This window comes from Tenrec ecaudatus, chromosome 17, assembly GCF_050624435.1.
Source record: "Tenrec ecaudatus isolate mTenEca1 chromosome 17, mTenEca1.hap1, whole genome shotgun sequence".
Taxonomy (NCBI): Eukaryota; Metazoa; Chordata; class Mammalia; order Afrosoricida; family Tenrecidae; genus Tenrec; species Tenrec ecaudatus.
The window spans coordinates 64,545,750-64,564,450 of record NC_134546.1 but is presented as its reverse complement, the minus strand read 5'-3'; the positions used below and the strand labels follow the sequence as shown (position 1 = coordinate 64,564,450).

The 18,701-nt window shown below is 39.6% G+C and overlaps 1 protein-coding gene across 7 annotated transcripts in view; it reads right to left on the bottom strand.

The window, feature by feature from the left end:
* Positions 1-1,897: 1,897 nt before the first annotated feature.
* The window catches only part of DENND4A (DENN domain containing 4A), a 162,441-nt gene continuing 145,637 nt past the window's right edge, over positions 1,898-18,701 (bottom strand). For all 7 annotated transcript variants that reach the window (XM_075535898.1, XM_075535895.1, XM_075535900.1 and 4 more), the window contains 4 exons: positions 14,942-15,059; positions 14,220-14,388; positions 13,989-14,053; positions 1,898-4,394 (listed from right to left, as the gene is read on the bottom strand). In XM_075535898.1, the coding sequence (XP_075392013.1) occupies positions 4,258-4,394; positions 13,989-14,053; positions 14,220-14,388; positions 14,942-15,059 (489 nt within the window). In that variant the 3' untranslated portion in view covers positions 1,898-4,257. The remainder of the gene's footprint in view (positions 4,395-13,988; positions 14,054-14,219; positions 14,389-14,941; positions 15,060-18,701) is intronic.

Here is an 18,701-nt window from a genome sequence, read left to right as displayed (position 1 = left end):
TAAAATGATCTTTTCATTAGAGACATGTTTTTGAATGTGTGGACAAGGAGTCTGAGAGCAGTATCGGGTCTATGGGAGCGGGGGTAAGTTGCTCAGTCAAGTTCTTAGAGGGAAGCCCTTGCTACCGTCAAAAAAGGAGTGGCGGGAAAGCAAATCTTGGTGCAATTTTCCTGGCCTTTTCCTCACCAACGCAATCTTCGATTTTCTGAAATCTTTCTTCCTAATAAGCATTTATGATTACCCTCTACACTTGAAGGACATCTACCAAAATGGCCTCTTTGAGGCCCCACCCTCCCACCCCCCAAGGTCAACCGAAACCTGAGCTGACCTTTCTGCTGTGAATCAAGTGGAATCAGATTAGCGGAAGCCACTAATCTGAGACCCTTGCTCTCTGGATCATATTGATAAATCCAAGACTTGTGTATAATTCATTCTATAAAATGATCTTCATTACCGTTGATACTGCTTCAATGACTGATAGAAACCATCAGCTCTGTGAGCTAGCTGATCTCCCCACATCACTTTTTCTCATGGCACAAACCTCTCCCCACTTTTCAGGCATCCTGACAAAACGAAGCCGAGGGTGTCATTGAGAGAGCTTGTCTCCTGCCATCCAGGGACTGCAGAGACAGGTTTAAACACATTTTGTCTGGAACAAATCCATGCGTCTACGAACTGGATCCTTCATAGCAATATTCTTTGTACTCATATTGAGATGGTCCTCTTGTTTGATGAGCAAAATGATCTTTATAGTTTGGGGCACAAACCCCCGGCCATCTCACTAGTCTAGAAACAACCATACCAAGTGGGCAGTTGAATCGGAGCCATCACGATGGCCTCTCCTTTATCCCTTGGAATTGCATTTCCTTGGTGGCTCTGGAAATAGGCTTGGCCCAGATTTCTAAAACGTGGAATTCCTCCTAAAATAAAGTGTTAAGATTCCATAGAGTACAAGAACTAAGGGATGGATTCCAATATTTTGGACCTTGGTGTGTTTAAATGGTTAACTATATATTTTGAATATTCGATTACACTTTCATGAAAATAGTTTATCAAATTATAGGCTCAGTCTTTTATATCATCTTAAACGACTTACCTTAGTCTTATCTTTTATTCATTTACCAACGGTGGCAGGAATAGCTGCCTGGGCAGGGCTGGTGGCCTTATGTGCCTACAAACGCCCTGGGACCAGATCCTTTTTGGTGGGAGGGCCCACTGCAGGAGCAACTTGCAATGTGTTCAGGAGCTGGCAGCCATGAAAACTGCGGAGAAGTCCTCTCGTTAGCTAACTTTCAGGCAGAGGAAGAGGGAAGTCTGGAGGCAGTAGGAGGAGACCACATACTGAAGATGAGAAGGTAGACCGGAATGCAGCTGCTGGTGAGAGAGATGGTCAATGACCAAATACAACCTGTCCTGGGAAGCTCCCCTAGAATGCTTAAGTAACGCCGTCAGGGACCACTTCCCTGCGTTAAAAAGTGGAAGCCTGTATTAGAAAATATTGTTAAGAAAATAAGATGGAAGTGTTTTGAGTTTTAGGGAATCCTGGTGGCCCAGTTGTTACATGCTCAGCTGCTAACCAAAAGGTTGTGGGTTTGAACTCAGCAGCGGCTCTGAGAGTAGATGTGGTCATCTGCTTCCATAAAGCGAACAGGCTGGAAGCCTCACGGGGCTGTTCTGACCTGTCCTATGGGGATGCTATGAATCAGTACCAACTGCATGGCAGTGGGCCCAAAAACATATTCCAGAATTGGAGGCATGGAGAGGGCAGAAAAAAATCAGACGATGAGCTACAAAATTTCCTATTTGGCAACTGAAGGAAGAGTTGAATATTTCATATATGATCTAGGATACAAGTGTGTGACATTCAAACACAAGGGAGAGAGTAATCAACAAATGATACTAGCACAAAGCATGGTTTATTTCCAACAATTAATACATATAAATAAACTAAGAGTAAGAAAATAAGAGATAGTAAAAGATCGTCTCTCTCCAACACAATTGGCCATGATTCTCCAAAATTGTATGGTCAGCAAATAAAACGGAAGAGAAGTTTACATAGAGCTGTTGTAAAGGATGATCCATATTTTCTTCTGAGCAGGAGTTTCCATTTTATACCCATGTTTTAAGGTTGATTCTTAAAAAATAAAATTTATGCAAATAATCTTCTCTGGGGGAAATAGGGAGAACCCAATGTCGCTCAAAAGCAGAAACACAATTGGGGGGTGGGGGGGTAGAGTGGGCCCAGGGGTAAGGGGTACATTCACTACCTTCCCAAAGAGCATGAACCATAAAGAATGGGCTGTAAACTCACTCTTCTTTGGTCCGATATTTGAAATCAATAATCTATGATTCCAACATGATATTTGCAGTACAGAAAAGATAATCAACAGTGCAAACTGCTTTTATGGGGGAAAGGAAGAGTCCTATTTGGAAGGATGTTTACTGCCAATGCCAAAAACTTCTTCACCTATCAAATGTTTCTGTCATCAGAGAGTTTTCCTGTTAGGTTTGAGAACATAAGACCCACTTAGAATGTGAACCTGGAAGCAAATAGTATGGAAGGGTAAGACTGAAAGGGTATTTATTTACAGAGGGAGGCAGATACATGTGCATAGCACCGGATTTTTCAAGTAAACAAATTCAGCTCCCAGCTAACTGAGCTGACAGTTTTGTGTGTTTTAAGCTTTCTCCCTTGTTCCCAGGGTCGAAAGCTGTGAAACGGTGCAGTTTGGCGCTATGCACTACTGGTGTGCGCTCTGCAAGGAGACTTTTCTGCGCCTGAACTGATTCTAGTCTCAGGACTCCAGGACACCCCAGTCCAAGCGACATGTACTCTGCTGGCTTTACACACCTAATTTGGGATCATTCTTTTTCTTCTTTAAAACTGGTTAGACAACATGTGTAAGCATACATGTACATATAATAAAAATCCATCATCCTAACAGCCAAAAGATATATTTCTTCCTGTCAGAAATTATCTACTAAAGAAAGTGACATTAGAAATAATGGGACTAATAAAAATGTATTGTTAGTCTTTTTAATAGTCAAGGTGCTTAAACATTTGATTTATTTTGTAATTCCTGGCTACTTCTGGATTTTAGATTCCACAAACTTCAGATTCTGAAGGCTTGTTGAAAAAGCCAAATTCCTCAATATGGGAAATTCTATCTGGCTATACTTTTAGAGCATACTATTTTCCTACTTTTGAAAAAATATTTTGAATATTTATATATAGTATTAACAGAATACCTCAGTAGGTCATAGTCAGGATAAATATTCTGTAGAACAACTTGTATCATATCCAACATTAAGATATGAAAATAAGGGTAAAATTTAGAGTAGGTCACTTGTCTGACATATTTCTAAACATGTAGAACACTTAAATTTGTTGATGTTTGGCTTTTGAAGCTACTTGCCCTGTAACTGCATGTATATATTAGCCATAGAGAAAAACTGTGAATCATGGTTTTTTGAACCTGAGTTTGCAGACCCGGGACCTCTCTGGCTCTCCTCTCGTAAGGATCAATGAGTCAGTCTGGGCATTACTGAGTCAGCCGAGGACACTAACAGGCAAGCCTAGGGCAGGGCTGACATTAGCAATGGCATTTTTTTGGGATCATTCTCCCACCTTAAGCAAAAAGAAAAAATATATTTATAGATAGATGACATATATATACTTATATATACAGAGATCTGCATTTGGACTAATTACTTCCAATAACAGCAGACCAGGAAAATAAGTACTTATTTTTATACTTGCTATATTAAGTTTAAAAATTAAAAAAATATCAACTTACTATAAACAATGTAAAATATGTATAATACAACATTATGGTTAAAACATTTGACTAGTTAGGAAAATGGGTTACTTTGCTCTTACATGTCTGGTTTGGTTCCATTCGTGATTTTTTCAACCTGTCTCTTACCAGGAGAAACCACACAACAGCTGGGTTACTTTATGGCGACTAATTCTGGATGGGAGCTTTCCTCATAATAAAAATAATTACTTATCACAGGGGAATTAAAGGCTAAAGAAAAAGAACTTGGAAACAAAGGCGCTCTCTACATGTTCCAATTCTCTTCTTCACGCATCCTGAACACACACAAAGCTGTCTGTACCTTCTGAGCCATTGACAAAGGTGTTTTCAAAACTTGAAGGAAAAAAATTTAGTCTAAAAGTGTTATTTTATACACCGACTGTACAATACATATTGAACATACACACACACACACACACTCATGCAGACACACACACATCTAAAGGTAAGGTTCTCCAAAGGTTCTCCGACATTCCATCACACCAGTGCTTGGTGGTCGATCACAGTTGTGTGTACTCTTGACTTGAGTTGGTGTAAGACGATTATATGCCATTTTATATTCTTTATCAAATACATCTGAAAATAATTCATAAAGAAGATATAAGGTAATTTGTCTGATGCTGCCAACAATCAAAGTTACATAATACTACAGAACCACAAAATTAGAGGTCAAGAAAAAAATTTCTAGGTAATTTTATGCTATCACTAAAACACAAATATCAAAAGTCGAATGGGAACCTGGAACCTCGGAGTCTACCGAATTTTAGCGTTAGATCGCACCGATCAGTAAAGATTTTAAATGCAAAATTTTACTACTACCAAATTGTTTTTTTTCTATTACTTTGGTGGGAGTACTTTGGGTTTGTTTTGTACTTTGTTTTTAATATGCCAAAATTAATAAAAATAGTAAATATGAACCATGATATTTTCCATTAGGATGAGCACAAATGTTCATTCTTTCTTTATGGCTGAATAAAATTCCATGATATAGACATATCACATTTTTACCCGTTTATCTACTAACAGAGACTTGGGTTACTTATAATATTTGCTTCTTTTCAATGACACTGTTAGGAACAGAAGGAAACTGCTGGGTCTCACAGTAGCTCTATGTTGAACATTTGACGAACTGCCAGTTTTCTACACTAGCTGTGCCATGTTACACTTTCATCAGCAAGGTGTGACGCTCTTCATTTTCCCACATTTTTACCAACACCAATTCTTTTCTATTAAAAAAATTTTTTTTAACAGCTACCTTAATGGGTATGAAATGATCTCATTGTCACTTTGAGATGCATTTCCCTAGGACTACCTGGTGGTGAGCATCCTTTCACATGCTTACACTGGTCTCACACACACACACATTCTTTGGGGGGAAATTCAGTTGGATTATTTGTTTGTATTGAGTTGTAAAGAGTAAAATATATACTGGATCCTAAAGCTTTATCAGATATATGATTAGCAAATGTAATTTTCAACTTTGGATTTCTTTTCTCTGTATTGATAGTGTCTTTTGATATACATAAATTTTTGATGTTGACGATGTCCCTTATATGACAGTGTATCTGAGACACTGTACCCTAATCTAAGTCCATAAAGACTTATACCAATTTTTCCTAAAAGTTTTATATTTTAACTGTTATATATAGATCTTTGATCTATTTTCAGTTAACTTTGTATGCATGTACAGTAAGGATCCAAATTCATTCTTTTGTATAGGGATTCAGTTGTTCCAGAAACATTTATTGGGGGCTGGGGGGAGTTTATTCACCATGAAATGGTCTTGGCATCCTTGTCAAAATTACTTAGCCATAGATTTATGAGTTCATTTCTGGACTTTCAATTTTTCCCTATTGACCTGTATGTTTATTGCAAGCCAGTGTGATACTATTTTTATTAGCTTTATAATAGATTGCGAAATACTGTCTGAGTCCTCGAGCTTTGCTCTTCTTTTTCAAGACTGCTTTGGCTGTTCTGGGTTTCTTGCGGTTCCTTATGAATTTCAGTTCTCTTCCCCTCATTTATATCCTAAATTTTGTCCATTTCTATAAAACAAACAAAATACACTTGGGATTTTTATAAAGACTGCATTAAATGTGTATATCAGCTTGGTAGCTATTGCCATATTAAAAAGAGTAAGTCTTTCAATCCATGAATATGGATTGTCATTCTATTATTTAGGTCTTAATGAATTTCTCAAAATTATTTTCTAGCTTTCATTGTACAAATCTTGAACATCGTTGGTTAAATTTATTCCTATGTATTTTATTCTTTTTGATATTCATGTAAGTGGAATTCTTTTATTGAACTTTATTTACTCTAATACAGTTATATACATACATATATAAATTATATGAAAAATTATACATTTATGTCATCTATGAATAATCTCTAAATTTGATGCCTCTTCTTTTTCTCTGCACACATCCTTGCCCCGTCCATAATGTATTGTACAGAATATTATACGATGGGTTGACATTTGCTTCTCCAGACATGAGGTCTTAGCAGCTGTGAATCTATTTACGCAACTTCCACAGCTGGAGTTTCTGGGATGCTGACGAAGTACATGATAGGTAAAGCAACGATCCTCTATGTGGCCAGTGCACAAGCACTCTACCTGTGAGAGTTAAGAGTTGAAGTATTTTTAATACCAGTGAACTGGCCTTGAGAATCAGTTTCTGGACCTGCCATGATTTCGATCTTGCCAAAGCCACAAATTCCACAGTCCATGTCTCTCAACACCTCCAGTCACCCTCTCTGCTTCTTTTCCATGCCCGACCTCTCCGCCTGCATGCTCAACAAGAGCAGTGCAAGTGCAGATCCCTGGATTTTTTTCCCCCCTTTTCTGGCTTCAAGGAGAAAGTTTCAGTTTTTTACTGTTTGGTAAAATGTTAGTTGTAAGTGTTTCATAAACTCTTTTTAAAATTGGGTATGGATTTTTCATAAAGGGCCCTTATTATTTCTAGACCTAGCTTTTTGAATGATCGTTTTTTATCACAAAAGTGTTGAATTTTGCCAAGTGTTTTTCTGTGTATAGTGAGTGAGATGATCATGTGGGCTTTGTCCTTTATTAATATGGTATCTTACATTGATTTAGTATGTTAATCACTCTCACGTTCCTGGGATAAATCCCACTTGTCATGGTCATGGTATATAATCCTTTGTATATGAGGGGGTAACTCCCTGCAAACCAGAATTTTTTTCAAAGCTATGTACTAAAATATTTTTACAATACAACATTATCACCGTCAAAGCTCCACTGCACTTGATACATGTGTCAAATCTGCACTTCCATTCTTGGAAACATTTTTCAAACTCAACTGTTTGGATGGCTAACAGCACCTGCCTCATTGTTTTTCTTCACATCTTCTACGTCTGTCAAATTGCTGGTCTTTCATGCCCTGCTTCAGTCACAGAAACAAAAAGGCGTTGCAGGGAGCAAGGTCAGGTGAATCAGGTGTGTGGGGTGCACTGAGATGGCTATGAGCAGGTGCACTGTCGTGGTGGGAAACCCAGTCCCACGTCTGCCACAAGTCAGCCCTTCAGTGTTGCACACTGGTATGCAATCTTTTCAGAATCTTTGATTACCAGTCTGACCAGGTGGAACACACTACGAGAGTTGACATTTTTGTCTGCTCAGGAAGTTGGCAGACATCCAGAATGAGGTTTGTCATCAATCGACATTTCACCTTTTTTGAAATCAGAAAACCATTCGTACACTTGAGTCTTTCCCATAGTGCTGTCCTTGTAAACTGTGTTCAGCTTCACAACATTCTGCAGCATTTTTTTCTGATCCGGAAAGAAACTTTCACAGCTACACACTTCTCTTAAATTGGCCATCCCAAAAAACTAAGTTGGAGAGAAACAGCTTTTAAGAAAAAATTCTCTGTGACCAGACAGACCTTCCTAGGCAACACCACCAACTCAGAGCGAGTTGCTGGATGCCTGCCTAGCAGGAAAATGAGTCCTGCGAACACTCCCCCCCCCCCTTCAATTCGTTTACTTGTATCCCTGGGTATGTTGCTGCGTTTAGTTTGCTAGTACTCTGTCGTGCTCCTCACATTCAGGGTCATTGGTTTAGAGTTTTATCGTGATGTCTTTCTTTATGTTCCATATGAGGGTAATGCTGGCCGAATAAAATGGGGTTAAAAAGTGTTCCTTTATCTTCCTTTTGGGGGAAGGGTTTATGAGGGAGTGATGTTAATCTTCACCAATAAAGAATATCTTGTTCTGGACTCTTGCCTAGCTTTTTAAATAATAGTTTTATTGACATAGCTTACACAATCCAATATATCCATTCACATACAATTCTGTTGTTCAATTCCATCGAGTGGAGTTATGTGGTCCTCAATGCTATCAGATCTCCATTCTACCCCCCACCTCCCCACCACTTCCTGTTACCTTAGGGAAGCATTACTCCTGTTACTGTTTTTGCAGGGTCCTCTATCTTGACTGTCATGTACTGAACAATCTTAAATAAAGAAATGAATATACATAAATCTAACATGTGTAATGAGGTGAAACAAATAGCAGCCTTAATCCGAAGGGAAGGAACTATTAAAGAACTAGTGGGTGATCGTGTGGCTCCTCAGTCCATACCACATCCTGGGCTTATCATCCTTTTTGTGCGGTCCTTCTGAGGGACTGTCCAATTATCTTGCAGGTGAGTTTGGGTCTCTCCTGCCTCCATGCCCCTTCACATCGAGTTGGTTACGTGAACTTCTGATACCTCTTCCCACTGACATCTCGTGATCGCACAAGCTGGTGTGCCTCTTCCATGTGGGCTTTGTTGCTTCCCTGCTAAATGGTTGGTTGTTTAATTACAAGTCTTTAAGACCCGAGATGCTATATCTTTTGATAGCTGGGCACCATCCGCTTTCTTCACCACATTTGTTTATGCACCCGCTTTGTCTTCAGTGATTGTGTCAGGAAGGTGAGTCTCATACAATGCCACATTGTTATAACAAACCATTTTTGTCCTTAGGCAGGATTTAAGTAGAAGCCCAAAGTCCATCTGCATTGATGGAAGCTTTTTGATGGCTAACTCTTACTATTCAGGTTTTCTTTCTTCCTGAGTCATTTCTGGTCATTTGTCTTCTAAAAATTTGTTCGTCTCATTTAGATTATCTGATTTGTTGGCATACAATTAATGATTATATTGTCTTATAATCTAGTTAATTTTGTTAATCAATAATAATGTTCCCTCTTTCATGTCTGATTTTAGTAATTTCATTCATTCAGTCATGCTAAAGATTTGTCCATTTTGTCAATCTTTTCAGAGAACCAACTTTTTGTTTACTGGCTCCCTCACCACCCCGATCTCTTTATTTCCTTGCTTCTGCTTGCCTTGAGGTTAGTGTCCTACGGTTGAAGGTCAGGTAATAGATCTGAAGTTTTTCTTCTTCTGTTATTCAGAAGAAGACAAGAAATGAGGGCTATCATTGCTGATGTCAGATGGATCTTAGCTGAAAACTGAGAATGTAAGAAAATATTTACTTGTTTTCCATTGATTATACATAGGCATAACAAACTATAGTGATGAATGGGAATTCAGAACACATAATTGTGCTCATGCAGAACATGCACATCGACCAAGAGACAGGTGATTAAATAGAACATGGCTATGGTGCATGGTTTCTAATCAGGAAAGAAGTGTACCAAGGCTGGATTCTTTTACCACATTTTTTCAATCTGTATGCTGAACAAATAATCTGAGAAATGGGATTATGTGAAGAACAGAGCATTAGGATTAGAGGGCACAACTTTGCTTGTGAGAGTCAAGGAGGTTAAAGGACTTACAGATGAAGACTGAAGACTATATCCTGCAATATAGATTATAAATTAATGTACAGAAAACAGAAATTCCCACTCCTCACCATGGGACTAATACAAAGCATCATGATAAATTTTATTTGGATCCTAGTAGGAAATCATGGAAATAGCTGACAAATGAAATCACACAGTGTATTGCATTGGGCAAGTCTGCTGCACAGACCTTTTAAAGCGTTAAAGAGCAAAACTGTCACTTTGAGGACTCACATATGCCACATCCAAGTTTTGGTATTTTTCCCTCCCACCCCTTTGTCTATGGCATTTTTAATTGCTTCATATGCATGTAAAAGGAACACTGGAGAAGAGCTCATGCACTTGGGATTATGGTGCTGGTGAAGAATACTGAAAGTACCATGAACTGCCAGAAGAACACACACCTCTGACATGGAGGAAGCATAGCTAGAATGTTCTTAGACTCAAGATGGCAAAACTTCTCTGCATGCACTTTGGACATGTCACCAGGGGGTACCAGAAGCCCCAGGGATCCCTGGAAAAGGGCATCATGCTTTGCAGAGGGTCAGTGAAAAGGAGGACAATGTTCAGTAAATGGTTGACACAGTGTCTGCAACAACGGGTACCAACTGTGAGGATGATGAAGGACTGAGCAGTGTTTTGTTCTGTTGTACACAAGGTAACTCAGAGTCAGAGAAGACTGGGCAACACCTGACAACAACAACTTACTCAGTTACAGATATTCATTTCCCTCTGAATACCACTTTCACTGCATCCTGCAGGTTTGGGGATGTTGTATTTATTTTCAATCATCTCAAAGTATTTTCTTCACCTCATTGGTATATAGCTTCATTTTCACCTATTTGTGAGTTTCCCATATTTCCTTCTATTATTTATTTAAAAATTCATTCATTGTAGCAGAAGGACATACTTTGCATGCATTGAACTTTCATTAAGTTTGAGAGATATTTTTATGGCCTGTTGTATGGTCTGTCCTGGAGTATGTTCCATGCAAACTTAAGAAGAACATGTATTCTGTTGTTGGATGGAGTGTTCTGTAGATGTTCGTTAGCTCTAACTGGCATATATTGCTGCAGTGAGTTTCAAGTCTTCTAGCTTCTTTCTAATCTTCTGTCTAGCTGGTCCTAGCCATTATTGCAAGCAAGCTTCTGCCATCTCCAACCATTATTATTATTATTTAATCGCTTATTTCTCTTTAGTTTTGTCTTTTGGGGCTTTACTGCTAAGTAAATGGATGTTTACAATTGTTATATCCTCTTAGCAGATTTAAGAAGTCATTCTGCCAATAGCTGCCTTTTAAACAGAGAGCTTAATCCATTTATACTTAATAACATTCCTCAAAGATAGGATTTTTATCTGCTGTTTGCAATTTGTTTTATATGTGCCTTATGATTCTTTGTTCCTTAATTTCTTCATTATTGCCCTATTGATTTTAACTAGAGTTATTTTTTAGTATTCCACTTTAATTCCTTCAAAGTGTTGTTTCTCTTACTGTAAATGTTTTATTCCTTGATATTCTTGCATGATTATTTTTCCAGGCTAACATTCAAATCATTTTCTCAAATCATCACCAGTGTTTTACAACCATTCAAGTACAAAAAAGTATCACAACATTCTGCTCAGTCTCCTGGCTTTAATTTAAACCTATTCATTTTTACCTTCTATTTAACAGGAAGGACAGCTCACATTTGTATATTATGTTTTTCAGACAGAATTATAGGTTAAACACAGCTATCTTTCCTTTAACTTTCTATTACCACTTTATTCCATCACCAGTTTAATGTTAATTCTGAGTCTAGAGTTTCTGAATTATACTTTTCTGATATAGCTATATCTATCTATCTATATAAAACAGGTGCTAAATAAGAACCTCTACCTAGCTTGGATTTATAGCTAAATTTTAAAAGAAAAATTTAATGCAAGTTAATTTCCCATTCTTATTTTCTCCTTCTAACTAAATTGACCTCCTTAACCTTTAAATGTTTGTTTTGATTAAAACATGACATATATAATAATTCTATTCATACCTTTGCTGCCAAATGCTTACACACTCACTCTCGGGTTTAAAGGTTAACAGTTCCCAGTGGACAAGTCACCTGTGGTCAGATGGCATCTTGGGATATCCAGCTAGGGAATGACTACTTGTAGACTTCTTTACTCATTAACTCTCCCAAACCTCAGTAAACTTGTCGGGAAGCCAAATATACAAAGAGAGCCCTAGCTTTCTATTCATGATCCCTGTGGTCCAAGTAACCCAAAACACTGCACATGAGAGTTGTACATCATCCTACTAACTCTGATACCACTAATCAATGGTTGTAGCCAATGCCACAGGCACTTTAAAAGCCGTTGCAAGTGTTGATGCTAGATTTGTTTTGTTGTTGTTAAGACCAATATATTAATCACCTAATACAAAATTGCCTGTTATATATTCTATCACTGACTGGCAAGTCAGCTTAAGACCCTCAAGTCATCTACTACTCAAGTCAGATGAATTATATTTATTATCAGAAACCTATCCACAATATTATTAATCTCAAACAGAATGCCAAATCATGTTCAAAACCAAATCTTCCACCAATTTTCTTTTTTCCTATTAAGGGCTATTTCTATGCTTCCTCAGGACAGAAAGAGAAAACTTAAATGAGGCCAAACATGCTAACATAACTGAAAAGAATTGATTAACCAAAAAGTTTAGTATCTTCTAAAATATTTTGCTATTTAAATTCTTTCTGAAAGAAGCTTAAGGACATTAACAATATAATGCGATATCTAAAAGCACAGGATCTGAAATGAAGACTGCTTGGGTCTATCCCCTTCTGTGACACCTTGGATTAAGTTACTGGACTTTCCAGCTCCTCAGTGTCCTCAATACTGAGTGGATAAAAGCACCTATCTCATTGGACTTCTTGGGGAAATTACATGAGGTAACACAATGCATTATTTCAGTATAAAGAAGAGAGTAAACTCTCAAAAACATTCCCTGTATTATTTTCACATTATTATTCACTATTACTTGTTGTTATTAGTTGCCAACAAGCTGACTTGACTCACGGTGTTCTTATGTATACTGCCTGATATGAAATGCTGCCAGGACTGTGCTACCTTTGTGAGAGTTGGTATGTTTAAATACACTCATGTAGCTGTTACGTCCATCCACTGAAGCTTTCCCTGAATTGGGTTGGCTTTCTACCAAACATTATGCCCTTTTCCAACCATTGCCTTTTCCTGATGATGACTCCAAAGCGAGCGAGCTGAAGACACATCACTCTTGTTTCTAAGGTATATTCTGGTTGTTATACTTCTCCTAAGATGGATATATTCATTCTCTTATCCAAGCACTAATCACGCCTGACCCTACCTTAGCTTCCAAGATCACGTGAGTTCCAGCGTGTTCAGGGTACTATGACCATAAAAGGATCTGTTCATTCTCTAGACAGTTCACTTAATATTCAATAATGTAGACAGTACATTCAATATTCTTTTCCCAAACCATAAGTGATAGGTAAGTTTATTGTGCCAACCTGGCCAATAGGAACATGTGGGATTAATAAGGTCGCAGTTTGATTGGAGGGCAAAGAGATAAATGGCTCGGCAAGGCACGCTCTCTCTCTCTCTCTTTTCTCTCTGGTGATCAGACCAGCTGCAGCTGATTTAGCTAGTTCTCTGCCTCAACTTGTGAGCTATACTACCTGTGGGACAGCCAACTGGTGGACCGTGTCACTAGAGCTTGAGGTTCCTTTGAGACCTGCTTTGCCACGCTATTGGTGTGTACATTGTTTGAGCTTGAGGCTGGTGGATCCTGTCGTCTTGCATTGCTTGAGTTCGATATCCCATCCAGGCCTGCTTCGCTAAGCTCCTGAGCTGCTGACTGCTGGTGACCCACCCTGCTGTTTGCTGCCTGTGGGGAGACTACCTGCATTGCCCAAGGAAAGACTCAGCTGTCTGCTTCATTGACCTTGGCCCTGGCAGCCCTGTGAGTTGAAGGCCTTCCAGTATATTAACTGTTCCATGGAAGCGAGTTGAACTGACCCTCTGTACTGCTGTGTGGACTAAATAACTGTTATTTTACTTTGTGCTGTATAAATCTACCCATATATATATGGATACACACACACACACATGTACACACCATAATTCAAATGCATTGATTCTTTTTCTATTTCTCTTTTATCACTGCAGAACTTTCATATATATATGATTATCACTACCATAACCAAAGTATCAATGTACCTTTATATTAGATAAAGATCAAAGCAATATTCTTTTAAAAATTAATGCTGTATAATCATAAAGACTACCAATATAAAAACACTTTACCATATACCATAATACATAGACATGATATATAGCATGTTGAATTACCTATATCAATGTTTTCTCTTCCTAGGGCCACAAGTGAGAGAAACAGTATTTCTCTGTACAAACTCCTAGATGGAGAAAGAGGTAGGGGAAATATTAGCATCCAGACAGTCCATATTTTTTCCTATAACATTGGTTATGCTAATATAAGCATGGGTTATTTTAACACATTATTAGGCAAACAGTATGAATCAACTTACAGGAGCAATATAGCCATTAAAGAGAATGACTTACCTCTGTCTTTTAAAATGTGGACATTTTTCCAGTGTCTCTAAAATCTGACTCATTGGTCCATAGACATCATTCCTTTTAATGCTTTTGACCATACTTTTCAATAGTTCTTGGCTAAATGAGTTGCCTTGGTCACCTTTCTGCAATAACTGGACCATCGGGTATTTTTGGGCTGCAGAAGAATGAGAGCACAGATAAAGCAACATGCTCTGTGCACACGGGAGAAAGAGAGTAAGCAGTGACTGACAGCTATGGGAAAATAACAGAGCATCAAAATAAATGAAGGATAATCAAGAAAGGAACAGAAATCTAAGAATGAAGAAAGAAAAAACCAGGAAAAAATAAGACAACTACTATGACACAAACAGGTGCAAAGTTTTTTGTGTTCTTAAGTAGATAATAACTAAAAATATCATTTTTCTTAATACAGTCCTTGAAGGAGATTCTAAATCACAGCCTGAAATGGAAATAATACATAAATAAAAAGAAGACACTCGGGCAAGCAATGTGCTGAATCTCTAGAAAACATAACCCTCCAGCACACCTCCCAAGAAAAGAAGCCTTTTAGAAGCAGCACTCAAAACATCAAGCTTAACACTCACTCTCAAACAAAAGAGGACGATTTTGACCTGTAAGACAAAAAGCAGTAGTAAGAGGAAAGTCAGGTCACAGCAGGCAGTGACTGTGCTCACACACTCCAGCCAGGGCGCTGGGAGGGCACTTACTGTGGGCATTCCAGAGGATGTACAAGGGTTGTCCTGGATCCTGATGCAATTTCATATTGTCCCATAACATTTGTATTAAAACATATTTACTATCTTCAGACATACAGTGGCGAGGAATCTGTGTTGTACAAAAACATTCAGGAATAATCCTTACATGATAGTTTTTTGTAAATAATGTAAAGGCTTTGTAAAGATACATGCATGCAAAAGAAAACATAAAATGACTGATTTGTACGCATTTTGTATTTTCAAAGGAAAGGTGCTGAATTGAGAAGTTAATGGCCTCAGAAGTAGCATCAGTCTAAGATGAACCACGTACTGAGGTCAGTGAGAATGGGTGCTGCTCTGCTACCAGGAGGGCTCACTAACGGATGAGCGCAGGTCTCATTCTTTATGAGGACCCCAGTGGCAGTGGCAGGTAAGCACTGGACTGCTAATTGCAAGGTTGGTGGGATGATGCCACCAGCTGCCCCTCAGGAGAAAGATAGGCGTCTCTGCTCTCAGAAAGATTCACAGCCTCAGGAAACCTCAGAATGGACTCACTGCCAGCGAGGATTCATTCGGTGTTATCTCAAGACCCTAGCCCAGAAAACCCGGACTAAGTTCACCTCTTGAGCACTCATTTATCCTGTCCTGAAAATCCAAAGCACAAGCACAATAATTGATAAGAAGTACAAGAAGGGAGAAGGCAAAGTTCCTAAACATACCATATATACTCGTGTATAAGCCGAATCTTTCAGCACATTTTTTTTCTATTTCTTTTATTTATTTATTTTTTAAATTTTAACAATTTATTAGGGGCTCATACAATTCTTATCACAGTTCATACATATACATACATCAATTGTATAAAGCACATCTGTACAGTCCCTGCCCTAATCATTTTTTTCTCCTCTTTTCTTTTTTTACATTTTATTAGGGACCCATACAACTCTTATCACCATCCATACATATACATACATTAATTGTATAAAGCACATCCATACATTCCCTGCCCCAATCATTCTCAAAGGATTTGCTCTCCACTTAAGCCCCTTGCATCAGGTCCTCTTTTTTTTTCCCCTCCCTCCCCTTTCCCCCCTCCCTCATGTGCCCTTGGTAATTTATACCTCGTTATTTTGTCATATCTTGCCCTATCTGGAGTCTCCCTTCCCCCCTTCTCTGCTGTCCCTCTCCCAGGGAAGAGGTCACATGTGGATCCTTGTAATCAGTTCCCCTCTTCCAACCCACTCACCCTCCACTCTCCCAGCATCGCCCCTCACACCCTTGGTCCTGAAGGTATCATCCACCCTGGATTCCCTGTACCTCCAGCCCTCATATGTACCAGTGTACAGCCTCTGCCCTATCCAGTCCTGCAAGGTAGAATTCGGATCATGGCAGTTGCGGGGAGGAAGCATCCAGGATCTGGGGGAAAGCTGTGTTCTTCATCGGTATTACCTCGCACCCTAATTAACCCATCTCTTCTCCTAAACCCCTCTATGAGGGGATCTCCATTGGCCGACACTTGGGCCTTGGGTCTCCACTCTGCACTTCCCCCTTCATTTAATATGGTATATATATACATATATACACATACATATATACATATACACATATATACATATATATACACACACTTATATCGTTGTTGTTTTTTTTGCATGATGCCTTATACCTGGTCCCTTGGCACCTCGTGATCGCACTGGCCGGTGTGCTTCTTCCATGTGGGCTTTTTTGCTTCTGAGCTAGATGGCCGCTTGTTTACCTTCAAGCCTTTAAGACCCCAGACACTATCTCTTTTGATAGCCGGGCACCATCAGCTTTCTTCACCACATTTGCTTATGCACCCATTTTTCTTCAGCGATCCTATCATGGAGGTGTGCAGTCAATGATATGATTTTTTGTTCTTTGATGCTTGGTAACTGATCCCTTTGGGACCACTCGATCACACAGGCTGGTGTGTTCTTCCATGTGGACTTTGTTGCTTCTGAGCTAGATGGCCGCTTGTTTATCTTCAAGCCTTTAAGACCCCAGTCACTGTCTCTTTTGATAGCCGGGCACCATCAGCTTTCTTCACCACATTTACTTGTTCACCCACTTTGGCTCCAGCCGTTGTGTTGGGAGAGTGAGCATCATAGAGTTCCAATTTAATAAAAGAAGGTATTCATGCATTGAGGGAGTGTTTGAGTAGAGGCCCAAGGTCCTTCCGCCACCTTAATACTTGACCTATAAATATAGACACATAGATCTATTTCCCCATCTTCCTATATATATTTGCATGTACATGTCTTTGTCTAGACCTCCATGAATGCCCTTTGACTCCTAGCTCTTTCCTCCATCTCCCTTGACTTTCCTCCTGCCCTACTACCATGCTTCATTGCCACCTGGGCTAGAGTATACCTCTTCTCTAAGCAACCTTACCCTTGATCATTTCCCACCATGCCTGCCACTCCCCCTTCTTTACCATTTGGGGTCCCATGTTTTTCCCTTGTCCCTGGGTTTGTTAACACCACTTCCTTAACCCCCTTACCCCCCACCCCAAGTCCCCCCGGAACTGTCGGTCCCGTTGTTTTTCCTCCAGATAGTTCATCCAGCCTGTCCTATTCAGACAGATCTGCTTTCAGCACATTTTTAATGCCATTTTTGTGGTAAAATTAGGTGCCTCGGTTGATATTTGGGTTGGCTTATACTGGAGTATATATGGTAAATATTTTGCAATTTGATGGTTTGATCGCATATGGAAAACTAAAAATACTCCCACAGACTAAAATATCACAGATACAAATGAGCACATAACAAACTAATTGTCTAACTAGTGGCACGTAGCTGTAATATGAATTATAGACACCCTTCTCAAACAGCATTAGGCTCGTGTGAAGAGATATACAAAACATTTAAATACGTATGTTTGCTTCACTGCCAGTTTATTCTTGGAACTATAAAAAATGCAAGCTTCCCCTCCCCAGAAGAATGATCTACAGAGGACAGCACTGAAGTTACAGCCCTGGGAGAGTGGCAGGTCTGCCCAGGCCACCACAGGGGAGCAAACTAAGATTGGAAAAAGGGAGGGAGGGTGAGAGGAAGGGGGAGAGAAGGAGAGGGAGAGGGAGAGGGAGAGAGAGAACACAAACCAGCATCCTGGCCCACCAAGCCTTAAGGACACATTCCTGCTTGCAGCAGTCAATGCACAGAGAGGACTGTAGGGCTTCCTTTACCAGGAGACACAGAGACACAATGTCTCCTCCCTGACCCACAGTGCTACAGAGGACAGCACTGGAGACACAGTGCAGGAATTATGCCCAGTCTGACACACGCCCTCCATCCTCCCCCCACCCCCCCAAACACTGGGGAGAAACACTAAGGGAGCGCAACAGAACAACAAGGGGAGCAAAGCAACAAAATCCTGAAAATAGACTTCTGACTTGGGGGGCCGGGCTTGGCACCTCCTCAGACCCGATCAGGAAACATTCATAAGGTCAGGAGACAGATCTGGAGCTATTTATAGGCTCTCTCACCCCCATAGCTATATAAGATAGGCAGGATTGTTTATAATCCCGAAGAGAAAACAACAGTTATGGGTTGGAGAGGGGGGTGCATGGAGAGGAGGAGGTGGGGGAAAGGGAAAGGGAAGCCAACAAATCAAGGGACAAGGGAACACAAATGATCTAAAATTGATGGCGAGGAGGGCATAGAATGCTGGTGGGGTTTGATCAAGTGCAGTGTAGCCGAGAGGAAGCACTGAGAGCTGAGTAAAGGTCGAACATGACAGTGGGACAAGCAA